The following is a 19,214-nucleotide window of genomic DNA, read 5'->3' as shown; positions in this document are numbered from 1 at the left end:
TTTGGGAAAGCTGCAGCATGAGCAATAGGCATGCCATGTCACTAAATTGTGGCAGGTGGTCATTGCTACTTAGAAAATAGATTGGTGGGATGAGAGGTATAGGGAGGGGACTGAGTAGTCAAAATTTTTAGTATGGTCAGGGCAGGGCAGGTCTTGGTACTACTATCTTTCCAGTTACCTGAGCAACAAAACTAGAATCGTATTTGAATTCTTTCTTCCTATCATACTCATGCAAAATTTACCCAGAAATTATTTTGCCTCCCTTTGAAGTATTTCAAGAATAGGACCATTGACATTATCCACCCCCACACTTCCACTGTGGTATCATATCATCATCATTGCCTGTCACTTGGATAATTGTTCTATCCTTTAACTTAGTCTCTCAGCTTCCACCCCCTTGCCCCAATAACATAGCTGTATTAACTCTGCATAAAACCTTGTGATGTTCCCATGTCACTGAGAGTAAAATAAAAAGTTCCTATAAGGGTCTGCGAAGTTCAATATGATTGGTTAGTTACCTTATCTCCACTAAGTTGCCCCTACGTGCTCAATACACTCCAGCTACAGGTCTTTGCTGGCACTGTGCCCCCTCCTTATATCTATCATCCCTGGCATTCACATGGCTTATTCCTTGGAAAAACAACCAAGATGGGATCAAGTAGATAGATTGACAGAAATAAATAATATATAGTGAGATATAATAGATAACTATCACATATATACACACATATTTAGAGAGAGAGAGAGAGATGGACTGATTTCAAGGAATCTTCCCCTGTGGATGTAGGAACTGGCTAGTCCATAATCCACAGGGTGTACTGACGGGTCAGAAAGTTAGGTAACATTTGATATTGCAGTCTTGAATCTAAAATCTGAAGGACCAGCCAGCAGAAGGGAAATCCAGGCAGGGTTTCTACATTGCAGTCCTGGGGCAGAATTGCTGCTTTTTTCAGGAACGTTTAGTCATTGCTCTTGAGATCATCAATGGATTGAGGCCCACACACATGTTGGAGGACAATCAGATGTACTCGGAGTAGACTGTGTCAGTCACAATTAAATATATTTAATAAATAAATACATACATACATACATACATACATACAAACAAAGCTGTACAGAAACATTTAGATCAATATTTGACAAGAGAACTGGGTACCATAGCCAAAACTGATTCATAAATTTAATGGTCACACTTCCTCATCTGCCTTTATGCTCAGAGGTCATGACCTCTTTGAAACTTTCCCTGACCACTGTCCTTAGAGTTGCAGTCCCTTCTCATCACTCACCCCTATCCCCTTCCTGACTTTCCTATGCCACTTTCTACAACATAAAATGATTTCTTATTATATCTGTCTCCTCACAGAAAATAGGGTCTCTGTGGTAGGAATTATTTTTCCTTTACCTTCATGGTTACATCTCAAAGGCCTGGAGCAGAACACATAGCAGTCACCCTGTGAATATCTATTGACTGACTGAAATGACTGAATCTGCAAGGGGTTGGATATTGTCAATAGAAAGTCAGGGGTAGGCAGAATCCCTGAATTATTTGTAGTACTCTCCCCCTTTTCTCCCACTAAATAGTTGAGTTGAAAGGAAGAGAGTATAACAGTATGGTAAGAATACCTGGGAATCTGCTCTAATTTGTTAAAAAACAAAACAACAACAACAACAACACACACACACACACACAAAAAGAAAGTGTAAGCACTTCAGTGTTTTAGTTGTGACTAGATCAACTCTATAACCAGTAGTTTACTTGATGCCACCTAGTTTAAAGCCTAAAGTTAAGATACATTGAGTATCCATTGTACAAAATTCTCAATACCAGAAGTTTCATATATTGGATTTTTTCAAGATTTTGGAATATTTGCAAATGTGTAATGAGAAGTTTTGGGGATGGGACCCAAGTTTAAGCATGAAATTTATTTATGCTCATATAAACCTTAAGCACATAGTCTGAAAGTAATTTTTATACAGTACTCTACTGCACCTATGTTGTGACTGGGGCTCATCACACGAGGTCAGGTGTGGTATTTTCCACTCGTGGCATCTTGTCAGGGCTCAAATGTTTCAGATGTTGGGGCATTTTAGAGTTCATGTTTTTGGATTTGGGATATACAACCTGCATAGGCATGGAAAACAGAGCTGAGATCAGCTTGGAGAGACTATTCTAGTGGTACCAACCCCAGACATCATCTGGTGGAAGGTAAAGCACATTTAAGGAAAAGTGACTAAGATTGAATAATAGGAAATTTTTTTATTGAAGCAACTATTGTTATTTTAATGTATACCATGTGCTAGGGCCACTAGGGTGTCATGCTGTACAGGGAACTAAATTCAAATATTTAAACCATGGAATACAGGATAGAACAATTAGAAATTAACCCTGTGTCTTTTCTGTTCTAATTTTTTTCTTTTCATTTTATTCTAATTTGTTATATATGACCCCTGAATGCATTTTAATTCATAATACACTTTCATTCTAATTTGAAAAGATCAAATTTAACATGTATATTGGTCTGAAGTACAATGGATATTTTTAGTAATTTTAAAAAATTTGTTCTAATTAGTTATACATTCCAGTGGAATGCATTTAAGCACTTTTACATATTATACATTAATGGGGCATAATTTCTCATTTTTCTGATTGTACATGTAGAATCACATGGGTAATGCATATATGTACACAAGTCATATATGTATACAAGCTAATAATATCTGTTTCATTCTACTCCCTATTCTCATACCCCATTCCCTCCTTCACTCCCCTCTATTAATCTAAAGTCACTCTCTTCTTCCCTAGTGCCATCCCCCCTTACTGTGAATTAGCATCCACATATCAGAGAAAGCATTCAGCCTTTGGTTTTTTGGAATTGCCTTATTTCACTTAGCATAATATTCTCCGACTCCATCCATCCACAGACTGAAGCCTTAAAGTACAATTGATTTTGTTGTTTCCAAACAGGGGGCAACATAAGCAAGCTAAAGTTAATAAAATGTTGTCAATAAACCTGAAAGCTTTGAGAGTTGAGAGAGTATTTTCAGAGAAAAAATAAAATTCTAGTGTAGTATGTTTCTCCCCAAAGCTTAAAAATACTGATAGAGCTGTCAATTTGGTTGATGCCTGCCAGTCTCCTCTTTCACAGACTGAATGAGGTGTTTTTAGCTAACGCTAAAGAGACATCTTTTTTTGTTTGTTTGTTTGTTTTTTATGTGCTAATGCTATATTTTCCTTAAAATAACACCATGGAAATTGGAAAAAAAAATTAGTGCATTCTCAGGACTTTCTAATATGTGACATATTTGCCTTTTATTTTGTTATGATTTTCAATGGAAAGTTATGACTTTCATTCAAATATAAAATAAACAAAAAATTATTTAATGTATAATCAATGAGTAAGCAAGCTACACATTAAAATTAGTCCAAAGAACATTTGAGAAACTAGGTATTTGTGGAAGCAGGGCCCATTCTTAAGACCCATAGATTAGACACAAAAGTTATTAATTTCTAACACAGATTTAAATTGTAACTATTGGGTTATTTTACTCACCAGACAAACATTTGCTTCTTTCCTAGACAAAATTCTACAAGATAATATGTAACTTCTCTGTCTGGAACTTTAATCAGTAATAAACAGCAAGTTAAATTAGATACATTTCATGCTGTGACCATTGAAAAGGCTTTGCCTAGTGTGACATTAAAGGGAAATGCCCTTTCATTTTCCTGTTTTATTTCTGAGTTTTGGATGCTTTTCCAGACAACTTTCGATATTAGTTCAAAAATTAAAAGTCTGTGTTTATGGCTTATTTTATTTTTCTTCTTTGTCTCTATTGAAAAACCATTCCAAAACAACTTTGCATTTCCAAAGGAAACAGAGGTACTGGGTAGTTATGTGTTTTTTTTTTTTTGTTGTTGTTGTTGTTTTTTTCCTGAGGATGCAAACTTACTGTGTAGGGATGTTGCTTCCAACTCCAGAGGAGTATTAAAAAGATATTTAAAAATCTTCTTTGGGAAAGTTAATTATTAATGAAGATATTTAATCTTTCTGTGAAAGTATGCAATTTTAGTATGGACTGTGTGTAAATGATTTTTAAAGGAATATATGAAGGTTATATTTGGGGAAAGGAAAACAGGTGGCCTGAGGCTCTGGGAATAATTCCAAAAGTGGTGCCAGATGTCCCTTTCCATCTCAGGAAGGACCTGGTGCAAGCCAGTCAGGGACTAGGCACAGGTGGACGAGAGCCCTCTGGACCTGTTCCAGTCTTGCTGGAAATGCAGGCTTCTTAGGTTTTGATGGTGCTGAGGGAAACTGCAATGAAGGTGGTGATTTTCTAGAGCGTTAGGCAGTCTTTGAGCTCTTATCCCCAAGGCTGTTTAGGGCAGTGAAGAGCACATCACACTGAGCTTGGCATGGTAAAACTCTGTCCCCCCTACTTTTAACAGAGGGAAGCCAAGTGTCAGGTAGGCAAAGATGAAAGGAGAAGTAGAATTCTGAGGGGAAAAGTGCTCTTATTTGCTGTTTGGGGGAATATAAATCAGTATGGTGTTCTCTAAGGTCAATTTGGCACTACCTAAATATCAATATTTGGAATGTTCTTTTAATCAAGTAAAAGAAACAAATCTGATTGCAGAGATAACAGAATTGTATGATGATGCCTATGTACTTCAGCTAAAACATAGAATTTTCCAAGTGGATATCGTCAACCTCTTTTTCACTTGATGGATTTATTCATAAGTTGGCATTTTGCTTTAAATTTATCTATACTTTTAGTAAAAAAAAAAAAAAAAAACTGAAGCATGGCCGTAAGGAATCTTGGCACATATGTGCAATGTGAAAATTAATCAGTTAAGAAATATGTGCATATTATTCATTAACAATAGGAGTTTTAATTTGAATGATTATGTATAAAAATGCACATGTATAATAATTAAATGCATTGCTAAAATGTTTGTTTTATAACTAGCAAAGCAGTGTATTTTTAATATTTTCTTATAGACTCATTACTACAAGCATTTCAAAAATAGACATAGTTCATTGGGATTCATCTATACACTAAGACATATTACAAGCCTGTTTCCAGAGTTTATCAGTCCCATATACAAATTTTATCAAAAATAAATTTAACAGAAAAATATATATGTGTGTATTCACATAGACACATGCAAATGTTTTTCATTTTGTACTACAGTGATCATCAATAAGATATGTAAAGTATCCTGAAATATAATCAAAATTACCAAAGCCTGAGATTTTTAAAATCTGTAGACTAATATAGGGCAGAAACATTTTAAGAAGAGTGTTATAATTCTAAAAGAGTGGATTGCAGGCATCATATAATTTTTTATAATAAAATTGAAATATGACTCTTTTAACAATTTTATTTTTAAATTATTTTTAAGGAAAGAAGATTCCCCAAATTTATAGCAAAAGAAATGGAGAATATGTACATAGAAGAGTTACGATCTTCAGTGAATTTGCTAATGGCCAATTTGGAAAGCCTTCCAGTTTCAAAAGGTGGCCCAGAATTCAAATTACAGAAATTAAAACGTTCACAGAATTCTGCATTTTTGGACCTAGGAGATGAAAATGAGATTCAGCTGTCAAAGTCCGATGTGGTACTGTCATTCACCTTAGAGGTAAGTGGCTTTGTCACAGCTAGTTGCATAAATGAGGCTGCACAGCAAATTCTGTGACCTGTGCAGTAATGTTTAGAATTTAAAGCAGTGTTATATGTTTTGAGATGTTAAATCACTCCTTATTAGCTTAAAAAACAGGTTATGAACACAAATAAATGGAAATTATCCTTTGAACATAACAGCAGATGAGTGCACTGGCCTATACGTGTAATCCCAGCAGCTCAAGAGGCTGAGGCAGGAGGATTGCAAGTTCAAAGCCAGCCTCAGCAACTTAGCAAGGCCCTGTCTCAAAAGAAAAAAATAAATAAAAGGGCTGGAGAAGTGGCTCAGTGGTTAAGCCCCACTGGGTTTAATCCCCCATACCAAACAAACAACAACAACCAAAAAAAAAAAAAAAAAAAAAAAAAACCTTAACAGCAGTATTAGGATTTAAATAATAAAAATTTTTGAGGCACAATTTTTTGCCAGTTAAAGTAGTGTAAGTTCATTGATATAGTATGTACCAAAACACACTTGGGTGGAAATCTGATTTAAAAGTCAAATTGAGATTAACTTTGTTTTTAATGTACTTCACTTATGGAATCATCTTTCTAGAATCAAATCAAGTAAAACACAATACAATATTCAGTATTATATATGATAAGAAATACAAAATTCATTTCTAGGATTTCCAGTTTCATTATAGGCACAGCAAATATTATGGAGAACAAGAACAAATGACATGCATTTAAAATTGTGTTCCCCAAAACTTTAGAGTTTCATCCTTTTTAAACAAATCCCTGAAAATGAAAGACGCTGATAATTCTTGATACAGCTGCCTATTTATACCTTTCATGATTACATTTCGTCTTCTCTAATCTAGGTATATGATTATATATATGACTAGGTATATGAATACGGGTTTATATACCTCAACATACACACATAATACAAGCATCCTTAATACATAAAAGAAAGAACTTACATGAAGTACAAAGTAAAAGTTTATATCATACTAATGAGTAGTATTAAATCATTTGTCTTAAACCCCAGCTTTTTTTTCTCCCCATAATTTCTGTTCAATAAGTAAATACTAGCAATGTCTAGCTTAAATTTGTAGCTCTTTCAAAATTCTTATTGATGCTTATAAAGCTCCTAAGCTCCTTCCTTATATTGTCACATTCTGTCTCCACTGGTCCCCAATACTGTTATTTGCATTTGCTGATTGAAAAAGTACATACAGTCTTAGGAGGTAGTGTCTTAGATTTCTAGTTGATATTAAATCTGCTTAGTCAATGGCAGAAAAAGCAAATGTCTACAGTTGCTCTTTTTCTTCCATTTTTTTTCAACTTCAAGCTTGAGAAAAAAACAATTGCCTCTCACTTTTTTAACTTCCAGACTTTGTGTATTAATGAATTAAACCTAGTGTCAGAGTAGAAATGTATGGCTTTCTTTGAACTCAAAACTTCATTCTGGTTCACTTAATGACTCTGCCAAGTGGCCTTCCTACTGAATTTCTTCTCAGTCTCTTTCCTCACATAACATAAGGGTGTTTAATTCGAAACTACATAGTATATTACAAGAAGAATTTCCTCATCATTTCCTGTCACAAATCTTGCTGACTCAAAAGGTGCTAATGCTTTATTTTTTTAAATTTTATACCAAAAAATCAATAACTTAATTATAATGTTACATTTTAATAAGAATTCAGCATACAAATTAATGGAAAAATTAATTTGTAGAGCAAATTTTATGATGTATAAATCTATTATCTACATATTTAAGCATTCACAACAGAACAAACCAATTCAGCACATTTTCTCATTGTTCAAAAGTCTTCAACAATTATAAATAATTAACTTAGGTATTCTATTTTCTCTCATGAAAATAAAATTAGACTATGAATTAATGTGTAAATGCAACTATGAATTGTTATTCTGTAGCTTATTGTCAGTATGTTAAAGGGAGCAGCTCAGTTTATAATATAATGATGTTAGAAGAATAAAGCTAAAACTTGCATCTGTGTTGTCTGAGAAACTTGCATATTTATAAAAGTGTTTTGACAGCCTCTATTATTGTGTCTGTCTTAGGCAGATATTTTGCTACCGTAGCATAAAGAAATCCATTCTCAGGTATTCATAGTATTTTATCTAGGAGTTTCATGTCTACGAACAAAATGAAATTATATTAAGTGACAACTCTCCAGTACATATCCCTACAATACCTGACAGAATAGCTGGCTGGTCTTCTAGTTTGAAGAGCCTAAGACATAAGGCAAGCCCATGGTGTCTTGTTCCTCAGACCCCAGATTTCAGCAATGAAAACTCAGACAGGCAAGCATTTAATCCAATTTAAATAAAGCTCTCACATTTCATTAGTCAGGCTTCAAACTGCTTCAGTGGAGGAGTCTTTTTAAAGAATTGAATAAGGATCCTAGGAATAATGTATAAGGAATTAAAGTGAAGATTTGAAAAACTTTGCTCACATTTCACCTTCTCTTTAGAATTACTGCCCATCTCTCCATTCTCTCACCAAGCTCAATTTTTGCCACAGCATTTATTGTCTAAAACATAGTTCACTTATATACTACGCTTATTATCTGGTTTTCCCTTCTCCAGTATGACCTTTAAGAAAAATACATATTTTTCTTTGTTGTTTTTTTCTGAGATATCAAAAGCACCAAACCAGTACTGGGCATACATTTCACTCAATAAATATTTATTGAATTAAGATTTTTATGGTATTCAAAAAGCATCTAACATACAGGTTTATGTTTCCGTTCATGAAGTCTTTAGAAAGAATAATAGAAGCTAATTCTCAGAAAACTAAACCATGCATTGATATGTTAAAATTAAATACTGAAGTAAAACTAGAGAAGCAAACATTCATCTATGAAGTTATGAGTCCATAAGCTGTACTGGATATATATATATATATATATATATATATATATATATATATATGTGTGTGTGTGTGTGTGTGTGTGTGTGTGTGTGTGTGTATACAACACATGACTGCACTTTTATATACTCACATATTTTAAATGACTATTATGATTCATAAAAGAATTTTATCTATGGCTGCTGTATTTCACATTATCAAAATATAATAGAAACTATAAATTGCCACTGAACATTTTAATATTAGCTTGATGAAGAAAAAAAAAAAATATATATATATATATATATATCATGGTTAGAGTTGGATTTTCACATTGAGTTTCTTCATTGACATTAGACTAGCAGCCCTTCCTCTGTATGTGTGATATATGGTCCCTGATTTTGCCATACTGCCAGCATCACTATCTCACGAAATACACATGCTTAATTTATTGTCACATAACTCCTTGGTCGATATATTGCTCAGAAGCCTGTTAACTAGTGCCTTCCTTCTTTTTGCTTCTAAGACCGATAGCTTTGTCTGTTATATCCCTATTACATCAGGCACGGAGAGATTGAGAAGAGAAGATGCACCATAGATCAATTTTATTTTCTGAAGTTCCATTATCAAGTTTTTTCGGGAATTGGTTGAAATAGAAAATTGTGTTAGTTGATGGTCCATGGTATTCTTGGCTGTCTTTATCACTAGTGATTGAGAGACTAGCTTTGTTTCCCTGCTCTTGGAAGATCTAAGTTGTGTTGTTGTATTTAAATGTATAAATTCATCACAGAACTTACATCTTTAGAAAGTGGCAAATCTTCAGGATAAAACCTTCCTGGCAGAGATGGGGTATTGTTTTGAGGGCTGGAATGCTGTTTGTTTTGTGGTTTTTGGATTTTTTTTTACAGTATCTTGTATTAGAGGGGATAGAAATGACACCAAGCAGATGTCTCCTTTCTTCTTACCCACACTCTATTAAATAAAATGCAGAAGAAGTTGCAGTGTGTGAACAGTAATCCAAAACATGAACCAATGCTGTTAGCATTTCTAGACTTGTGGAACACAAGTATTAAGTGACGCATATTAAGTGACCATGAAAAAATTTGTCATTGATTTTAAAAAGTGGAGTCATGGTGGTTAAGTCCAAATGTAGTTGTTTTTTAATCAGCATTGTTATATGTTTCATTTGTCTCAATATCTGATTAGTTTTACTAAAAGTACCCAATTTCAGTGTTACTAATTAGACACTTGAATTATTAGAAATACCTAACTTGGGGGGATTGGAGTGCAGCTCAGTGATAGAGTGCCTTGCATGAGGCCATGAATTTGATTCCCGGTATCCCTCACAAAAGAAAAAAAAAAAAACTATTTTTTTAAAATCAGGATTTAGTACTTTATCCCCATTTCCATGAATATTATAGCATCTGTGAAAGATGATATTATTCTCCATCAATTCTTCAATAATTCTTAGTCTATTTTCACTCAGACCTTATTTTTATTAATATATTACTATACATTTCAATGTGACAAAATTACATAACCCTGATTGAGGAAGGAGGCCTTTCTGAGTTTGATCTTTCTTATTTTAGTGATCAGTTTTCCAGGTTTTAATAAAAACAAAACAAAATATGCATTTGTATTTACAAACATAACCCTTCTTCTTTTTCTAGAGCTAGAAAGTTAGCAGTTTGTTTATACAATTTCTTTGAAATTGTTTGTATAAAGGTTCATATCACAGTTCTATGAAATTATGTCTGTAGTTATATATTAAATGATTAATAAGTGATAGCAATGATGTTTTGGGTATATATTTTGATTGCTATGTAGTGTGAATACTGTTATTTGTATAAACATAACATGCAATCAATAATGAAATTCATTCACATACATAAAATGCCTTTGAATTGATTTTATAAATTGTTTTAAGAATTTATAAAAGTTCATAATGCAAATTTTGATTGAAAACATTGTAGAAAATAACATTCATATTTTATGTCTACATCCAATAAGAATGTTGAGTTATGGTATTATAGGATTGATAGCCTTTTAAGCAAACAAAAAGCTCAATTTAAAAAATGTTTCCCTTTCACCCAAGAGTTATAGATATAAAAGGAATATTAGTTTTCCCATGATTTTCCAGTGTTCTGCATTAAATTAGTACATCCCTTTAATGGATTGAAAAAAATTTTTTCTTCATCAAGCTAATATTAAAATGTTCAGTGGCAATTTATAGTTTCTATTATATTTTGATAATGTGAAATACAGCAGCCATAGATAAAATTCTTTTATGAATCATAATAGTCATTTAAAATATGTGAGTATATAAAAGTTCAGTCATGTGTTGATATCAATGAATTGGTATCACCTGACCATGTCTCTGATAATAAATGCCCCATGTCACTCTCTGTGGAGCACAGCATGTACTCCTCTTATTTTCATTGAATTTTTATTTGTGCTTCTGCCCTACTTCATTCAAACTTGCTCTAATTTGTTAAGATCTGAGTTGAAAGTTCACTTACTTTGCTGAGGCTAATTCTTAGGATCTTTAACCTTACTTTTTTTAAGAGCAATAATGAGTTATTTCTTCAGAAACCAAACTGCCTCAAAATAGTCATTTACTATACCTTGGATAAATAGAGGTATATTATAAAGAAGGCAAAATCCTAGCAATGCTATCAAACAAATTTTTCAATGGGTCTTTCTTCGTAATTGCAGTTTATGTTGCTATTTTTTTGTGAGTTGCTGAATACTATCAACTTGACATATTATTTTAAAATCATTTTTTTCTTTAGATTGTCATAATGGAAGTGCAAGGTTTGAAATCAGTTGCTCCAAATCGAATTGTTTACTGCACAATGGAGGTGGAAGGAGGAGAAAAACTGCAGACAGACCAGGCAGAAGCCTCAAGGCCACAGTAAGCTAGTCAAAAAAAAATGTTTTTGCTTCCAAAGAAACATGCTTTATTTATCTGCAAAACTGTAGGGTATTTCACTTCGAAACTGCTATTTGACTAGCTTTGTCTCACCTGTGTTAGAAATTGCTGTGCGCTTTTCTGGATAATGATGCTCTAATTAGGACTGTGGCAGAATCCCTGTGTAGTACAAACAGAGTTCAACATGCAGGTGTGAAGCTAATCATTATGCAGTAAAATGTTTGTAAGTCATTTATAAAGAAAGCATGAGTGTTGCCACGTGTTCCTTAAAAGGTAGTGCATAATCCTGTTTGAATTACTGGGATTGCACTCTATAACTTCACTCTTTTTATGTTAATGGTTTTGTGGTGAGATAAAGGTAGATTCTGATACTGGAGTGCTGCACAATGACTTAGAATATTTCTGTGAGTAAACTTGAGTTAGAGAACTAATTAATGACTGCTATACAATAATCAGAGACAATAAAGCTGTTTTTGCTGACAGTTTAATGTTTCAAATTCTGGGCATGAGTTTAATTAAATATGGAAGATGTTCTCTTCAACGGATTCAAACTTGGGAAACACTGTAGTCTCTGTGAGAAATAACCAGTATAGCTTGAGGGATTCAGTTGACCCTAGCTTGTCCCTCCTTTGAACATTGCCTTTCGAAAACATTGCTTTTCTTCCATTTGATCTTTATTTAAAGTAGCTTACGTTTTCGGAAAGGGTTTTCTCTTTTCTTAACATTAGTATGTAGCCTGTGTTTCCAGAAATCCTTTGCTGAGGTCCTGACTAGCATTGGTTAGTCACTGAAGATGAAGAATGAACCAATGAACCAGAAATGTGCATTTCTTTAGAGAGGGCACTCTAGCAGAATAGAGCATAGCAGGAGAGATGTGCACAGAGCATTATGGTGTTGAGAAGAAGCAGGTTGACACTTTTTACCCTGCCATACAAAGCCCTACATGTCTGCCTCTGTCTCTTATTACCTCTGGCACCTTTCTTCTCCCTCTGTTCCCATGGTCCACTGCCCTTGGTGTGCCCTGGATTTCATACAACCCCTCAAACACCTGCCAGCCCCTCCCTGTCATAGCACTTGCTCCTCCTCTGCCTCCAGTCTCCTCCCTTCTTCGCAGAGCTGGATCTGTGACATTAAGAAGCTCAACTGAAAAACCAATTCCTGAGTATACACAACTTCCCTTTAGATGACCCAGTAAGAAATAGATCATCTCTGGCTCATCACTTTTTAATGTGTGAGCTGACTGGCTTCTTTCATGTAGCATAGTGTACCTGTTGAAGCAGGTATAGGGACTTCAGGCATTTTGATAACTCACACCTTGCTTATCCGTTCATTTTGGATGATGGATGCTTGGACCATTTCTACATTTTGGCTACTGTGAAAAAATGCTATAATTAACATGGATATTCAAGTAACGAAGTCCTCATTTTTAATATTTGGTTTACATACCTGGATGCAGAATTGCCGGGACATATGGTGATTCTATGTTCAATTCTATGTTTTTGAGGAACTGCCAAATTGTTTTTCACAATGGTGACATGATTTACATTCTTGCCAGCAGTGTATTAGGGTTTTAGTTTCTCTACATTTTCGGCAGTACTTCTGTCTCTCTCTCCTTCCCACTCCCTTCTTCCCTCTCTGTTATACCCTTGCTAGTAGATGTAAAATGGTATTTGTGTTATTTTCATTTTGTTTAATAACTAATGATATAGAATGTCTTTTCATGTGCTTTATTAGTCATTTGTATATGGTCTTTGGAGAAATGTCTATTCAAGTCCTTTGACACTTATTTAAATTAAGCTGCTTGTCTTCTGGTTGTCAAGTTCTAAGAGTGCTTATATATTCTAGATTCTAGACTTTTTCCTAAGATTTTTATAATTTTGACCCTTACATTTAGGCAACTGACCCATTTTAAGTTTGTTTTTGTGCATAGTGCATGTAATATAAAGGTCCAACTTATTTCTTTTGCATGTGACTATTCAATTGTCTCAGAAACATTTGTTGAATAAACTTTTCTTTTCTCATTAAATTTTATTTTACCCCTTTTGAAAATCAATTGACTAGTGATACATGAATTTATTCTGGACTCTGAATGTTATTCTGTTGATTTATATGTCTACTTTTATGCCGTTACCACACTGTTTTGAATACTATTGCTTTATAGTAAGTTTGGAAATCAGGAGCACAAATCATTTCATTATGTTCTTTTTCTAGATGTTTTTGTCTGTTGTGAAATTTCATATAAATTCTAGGATCAGTGTATCAATTTTTGCAAAGAGTCTGCAAAGCTTCCCAGCTGAGATTCTGATACAAATTGCACTGAATCTATAGGACAGTTTGGACACTATTGCCATCTTAGTAATAAGTCTTTGACTCATGAGCATGGGTGTCTATCCATGCATTTAGACAATGAATTTTTTTAACAGTGTTTTATAATTTTTAAATTATAAATTTTGTATTTCTTTTGTTATGTGTATTTCTAGTTTAATCTTTTTAAATTTATTTAAATTTATAAATAAATAAATTTATTTAAAAATTTATTAAATTTTTAAAATTGGAATTGTTTCCTTAATTTCATTTTTGTATCATTCATTACAAACACATAGAAGTACAATTGATGCTCATATATTGATATTGCATGCTGTTGTCTTGCTGTGCTTGTTTATTAATTTTAACTTTAGTGGATTTTTTCAGGCCTTTTTATATACAAGAGGATGTCATCTGAATATAGAGATTATTTCATTTCTTCTGTACAGTATGGATGCTTGTTATTTCATTTTCTTGCCTAATTGTCCTCTAGTGCAAAATCAGTTAAATGTAGAAAGGAAAGACATCCATGTCTTCTTCTGGATCATAGGAAGGAAGGCTATAATTTTTTAGAATTAAGTATGATGCTAGCTGTAGGTTTTTCAGAGAAACCCTTATCATTCTGAGGAATTTAGTTTCTCTTCCAGGTTTGTTGAATGCTTTCAATCATGAAGGGTGTATGATTTTGTCAAATGCTTTTTCTGCATCTGTTAAGATAATCATATGATTTTTGGTTTTTATTCTAACAGTATGGTATGTAACACTAGATGATTTTCAGTTATTAAAACAACTTTGTATCCCTTGCATAATTTCTACTTGGCTATAACGTATGATTATTTTCATTACTGCATTTGGTTTTCTGGAACTTTGTTTAGGATTTTTGCTTCTGTGGTCATAAGAGATATTGTTCATATTATCCTATTTAGATATAATATATATCTAAAAAAATTTATTATTTTGTATCAGGATACTAGTGACCTTGTTGAATGAGTTTGGATATAGTCCCTCCTCTTTTTCTATTTAGGTTTTGGAAGAATATGAAGAATTTCTACTCTTTTTTTCAATGTTTCATAGACTTCACCAGTGACTTTATCTGGGCATGAGCTTTTCTTTGAGAATAATTCTCTGATTACTAATTAAGTCTTTTTATCTGTTACAGATTTTTCAGGTCTTCTTTCTTCTTCAGTTAGTTACAGTATTTTACATCTTTCTTGGAATTTGTCGATTTACCTAGGTTAGCTCATTTATTGCCATAAAGTTCTTTACAGTATTTATTTATAACCTTTCTGTTTGTTTTTAAGTTGGCCATAATATTCTTTCTTTAATTTCTGAGCATGGTTTATTTTTTTTTCTTTTTTCTCAATCAAGCTAAAGTTTTGCTCATTTTTCTTGATATTTTGTAAACATTCATTTCATTGGTTCTCATGTCCGCATTCTCTTTTTAAATAATTTTCACTTTACATTATTCACATCCTTCTTTTCCTTTAGGTCTAGTTTATTTATTCATTTATTTATTTTGTTTACACTGCCTTCAGGTGGAAAGTTTGGCTTTTCATTTGCTCTCTTCTTTCTTAAGTTGTAATTACAGCTATAAATGTCTATAAAAGTCCTTCTCTGCTCTGCCTTAGCTCCCCCATATGTGTTGATAGTCTACTTCATTTTCATTCAGCAAGGAGCCTTTGATCAGCAAAGCATGCTATGTATATAGTCAAGGAAATCAATGGAAGAAGCTTCTTAGCTGAAGGAAATGATGCTCCAAGTCTCACCATAGCACCCCAGTGAAGGAGGGAGTTGAGGCCTTGTCACCCCTGGAAGCATACTAGTGTACTTGTGAAGCTCTTCAGTGGCACTTACATTAGTTGATCAAATGTACCCTACTTGTCTATTAGACTTTGAGGAAGTGGAATAGCTCTAAGAAACATGGTGTAGAATGAAACCATATTTCATTCTACAGAATCTTTTAAAATCATTTTATTTAGATATAATATATATCTAACAAAATTCATCCCTTGCAAGTTAAATAAAATAAAACCTTCCACTTGTGCAACTCTCATCACAAATTCGGGTTTAAGACACAATTTGAAGATTTGTCATGCCCATTGGCAGTCTATTCCTGCACCCACTCACAGTTTCAGAAAACCACTCATCCAGTTTTGAGCTCTATAATTGTACTTTTCCTGGATATTTTATAAACATGGAGTCATTCAATATTTAGCCTGTATGTGGCTTATTTTTTTTTGCTTAGCATAATTGCTACAAAATCTTGTATTTAATTTATACTTAAATATTTGTGCAATTAAATAAATTGGCTTTTATCTGAGTAGCTACTTTGACACTGATTTTTCAAAAATAATGAAAGTTTTTATAGACTGTTCTTCATTAAATTTTTACAATACTTATAATGTATTCATAAAGAGATTCTGATAATAGGGGATATGTTACATAAACAATGTAAATGTATTAAAATACTTGGCTATCAAGAAAGAAAATATTACAGCAAGGCCCCAGTAGTCTTTTTTTGATTACTCTTTCCATAAGGAAATTAGACAAAAATAGCTTTTGTGTTTTTCCATGAACAGAGTCAACTTTTAAAATGAATTACAAGATTTGCATTGATAGTTGTTTCCCAGGGGCGATTTTACCTTAGAAATGTTATGTCCTGACTGCTGACCAACTGCAGCTTCTCAGTAGTGTGGGTATTTTCATCCCTAAATCATCTTGCACAGCAGGAAAGAGATTCATCATCATCAGGAATTATGCTTCAGACACGTTTCCTAAATTTTATTGCTTCAACAGTTTGTGCTTTGTTGGAGATCAATTCGTCCTTCTGTCTGATACTAATTAAAGTGCCTTATTTAGTCCATATTTCCAATAAACTTAATCAAGATTTCTAACCATTGCCTTTCATTCCTGTAGTTCAGATTTCCTGCCAGCAATTAAGTGGAAACTGCATGTGAAGCTGGTGAATAACTTAGAATGTAGGACCTGGGATCCAGTAAAACTGGGGTTGATGGACAAGTTTGACTTATGAAGAGTGGTGGTAAAGCAATTTAATTTGGAAAGGTTTAATTTTCATTTTTTACTTTTTTTAATATACGAGAAGGAATGCAGATAGATTGTATTTTTCAGTTATGGATAAAACTATATTATTCATGGATTTTTAAGTTGTCATTTTATAGTGTCAGTGAACCAAGGAATTTCCATTCTCTGTGAATGAGGTACAGAAGTGCTGTTGCCACCCTTTAATTGCATTTGCTCATTGCCGGACATTTCATTAATTTCAGCTTTAGCTGGTACCCTTAATGATACCACTAAAAGGAAATGGAGAATATAAGAGGAACCAATAGTGGGGAAGGGGAAATTTGTTATGATTTTGTCACAGTTTTGAACTCCCTGACATGTACTGATTTTTATGGCTCATTCCTTTCCCATGGTGAACACATGTTGCATACCTCTAGTTAATAAGGCCTTATGCAGGTTCTACGTAGACCTTGATACTAGGGAAATAAAGGCAAGGAATTTGATTATTAAATACAAAGAAGAACATGCAGAATGAGATCTAACCTTTTCAAATATTTCACTGTACAACAGAATACCACAATAATAAAAATAAAGTATACCGACAGAACGATAACTTAAATATCGGTTGCATTTATTTGTTTAAAAAAAACAACAACAACCAAACAACCACCAGCAAGCAACACAGTTTTTGTGCCACATCCATGTCTCTTCTTTGTCCCATAGAGCTGTTTTATTAGAAGTTTATTGGATCTGCTTTCCTCTCTCTGAAACCATTAAGATAAAAAGGCAAGAAAAACTGATGAGTTGCATCATTAGAGAAGTATATTTATGGATACGAATACAGAATATTCTTATACCTCATGAAAATGATGGAAAATACAGTCTCCAGTACATATTTCTGGAAACTTTAAATTCTTAGCCAGAATTGTAATCATCTACCTGACTATTGAAAGAATGTTGCGGCTACAAATGGAAAACTTATCAGAATGACAAGATACTGAAACAAGTGTTTGAAAGAGGTTAAGTACATTCTACATGTAACTGAAAGAAGCTAATGATGCTTCTAAAAAGCATATTAGTTTTCACTTTAATTTATTAACATCAGAATTATTTTTGAAGTATGATTCTTTGGTCAACTATATTTATAGATTAGAGATAGAATAAATTTTTACATGATACACCAAAATGTGTGTCTGTTTTTAATGAAGTAAAGTGACACTCAGACTGCACCCAAGTTTTGCCTTTTCTCATTTCCGTCTTTAAAATTATGACAGATTGCTTCCCCTTATTAAATTCACTAGAAGTAACATGTCTCTAAGACTGATACTGGTGGTGCAGAATAAAATGAAGCCTGAAGAGACAAACATTGGCCCAACACAGAAATTCATTGAGAATTTATTCATGAGTTAAGAAAGTTCTAATCTGTGGATCCTCATAATTAAACACAAAAATATGGTGGATTAAGGTTCCAGATGCTGTCTGAAAGTACTCCTCGGCTCCAATGAGAAACAGCAGTGAGGCAGTTTGGAAAGACATTTAAATAATTATGATTACTATCATTCTTGTGGTGGATTTACAGCTTGCCCATAACTTATCCTTATACTATGTGACTTTTTTTTTGTTAAGATCAGTCTCTTATAGTTGTTATTGCTTCATTTGATTTATGTAACCAGTTACTGAGCCAGTTATTGAGTTTGGCAGGGCATAAGTAGCAAACTTCTTTTTTATCCTTGCACTATCTTCTAGGACCTCAGGATTTCATTTCCAACCCCGCTTGAAGACATCTTAACAGACACCAAGCTTTTTTTGTCACTTTGAAGTATTAAATAATATGTGTAGGTATTAACAGTTTCAGGCTAGCTTCAATGGAACTTACACATTTCTAAGATTTATCTTGCCCCTCCAGCCCACCCAAAAACCTGTGGTGGGGAAACAGTGCTGAGTTCATTTTCCTCACCGATTTTGTTTTGCCTGCTCATTCATGCTGGTTTCTATAGGTCTGGTTTGGAAGAAGAGAAGGAGAAAATGTCTTTGTATATCGTCCTTATCATTAGCCATTGCTGTCTGTTATGGTAAATGCACACATAAAAATCTTCTCTGCTGCAGTTCTTAGAATAAATCCCTCACTCCACATCCAAGCACTTCTGATAATACACCTTCCCTCACAGAATGATGCACCCTGTGGCTGTCCTCTTTGCTCTCCCTCTGAGTTACTGCTTTAATAATATAACCCACATATCCTCTTCCTGCTTGCATTTCATTTCCTTAGGAGATGGCCCATAACCTGTAAGCTCCTTGAAGACAAGGTCTGTATATGGTATCTCCTGTTTTCCCATGAGCACTAGCCAGTCATGTGACTGTATAGCTGCTTAGTAATCTAGTTAAAGTGCTGTATCTACCATTTATGGTAACACAGCATGTGTGTTTGTGTGTGTGTGTGTGTGTAGCGGGGGGGGGGGG

The 19,214-nt window shown here is 33.6% G+C and overlaps 1 protein-coding gene across 8 annotated transcripts in view; it reads left to right on the top strand.

Annotated features, from left to right (window-relative positions):
* Cadps2 (calcium dependent secretion activator 2) overlaps positions 1 to 19,214 on the top strand; it is a 521,519-nt gene that overhangs the window by 210,161 nt on the left and 292,144 nt on the right. For all 8 annotated transcript variants that reach the window (XM_046422408.2, XM_046422403.2, XM_046422402.2 and 5 more), the window contains exons 5-6: positions 5,402 to 5,638; positions 11,290 to 11,411. In XM_046422408.2, coding sequence (XP_046278364.1) covers positions 5,402 to 5,638; positions 11,290 to 11,411 — 359 coding nt within the window. The remainder of the gene's footprint in view (positions 1 to 5,401; positions 5,639 to 11,289; positions 11,412 to 19,214) is intronic.

The sequence above is a fragment of the Marmota monax genome, unplaced genomic scaffold (assembly GCF_021218885.2).
Source record: "Marmota monax isolate L192 unplaced genomic scaffold, Marmota_monax_Labrador192_F-V1.1 WCK01_AAM20220418_F8-fsc00027, whole genome shotgun sequence".
NCBI lineage: Eukaryota > Metazoa > Chordata > Mammalia > Rodentia > Sciuridae > Marmota > Marmota monax.
This window is presented reverse-complemented; position numbering and strand designations above follow the sequence as displayed.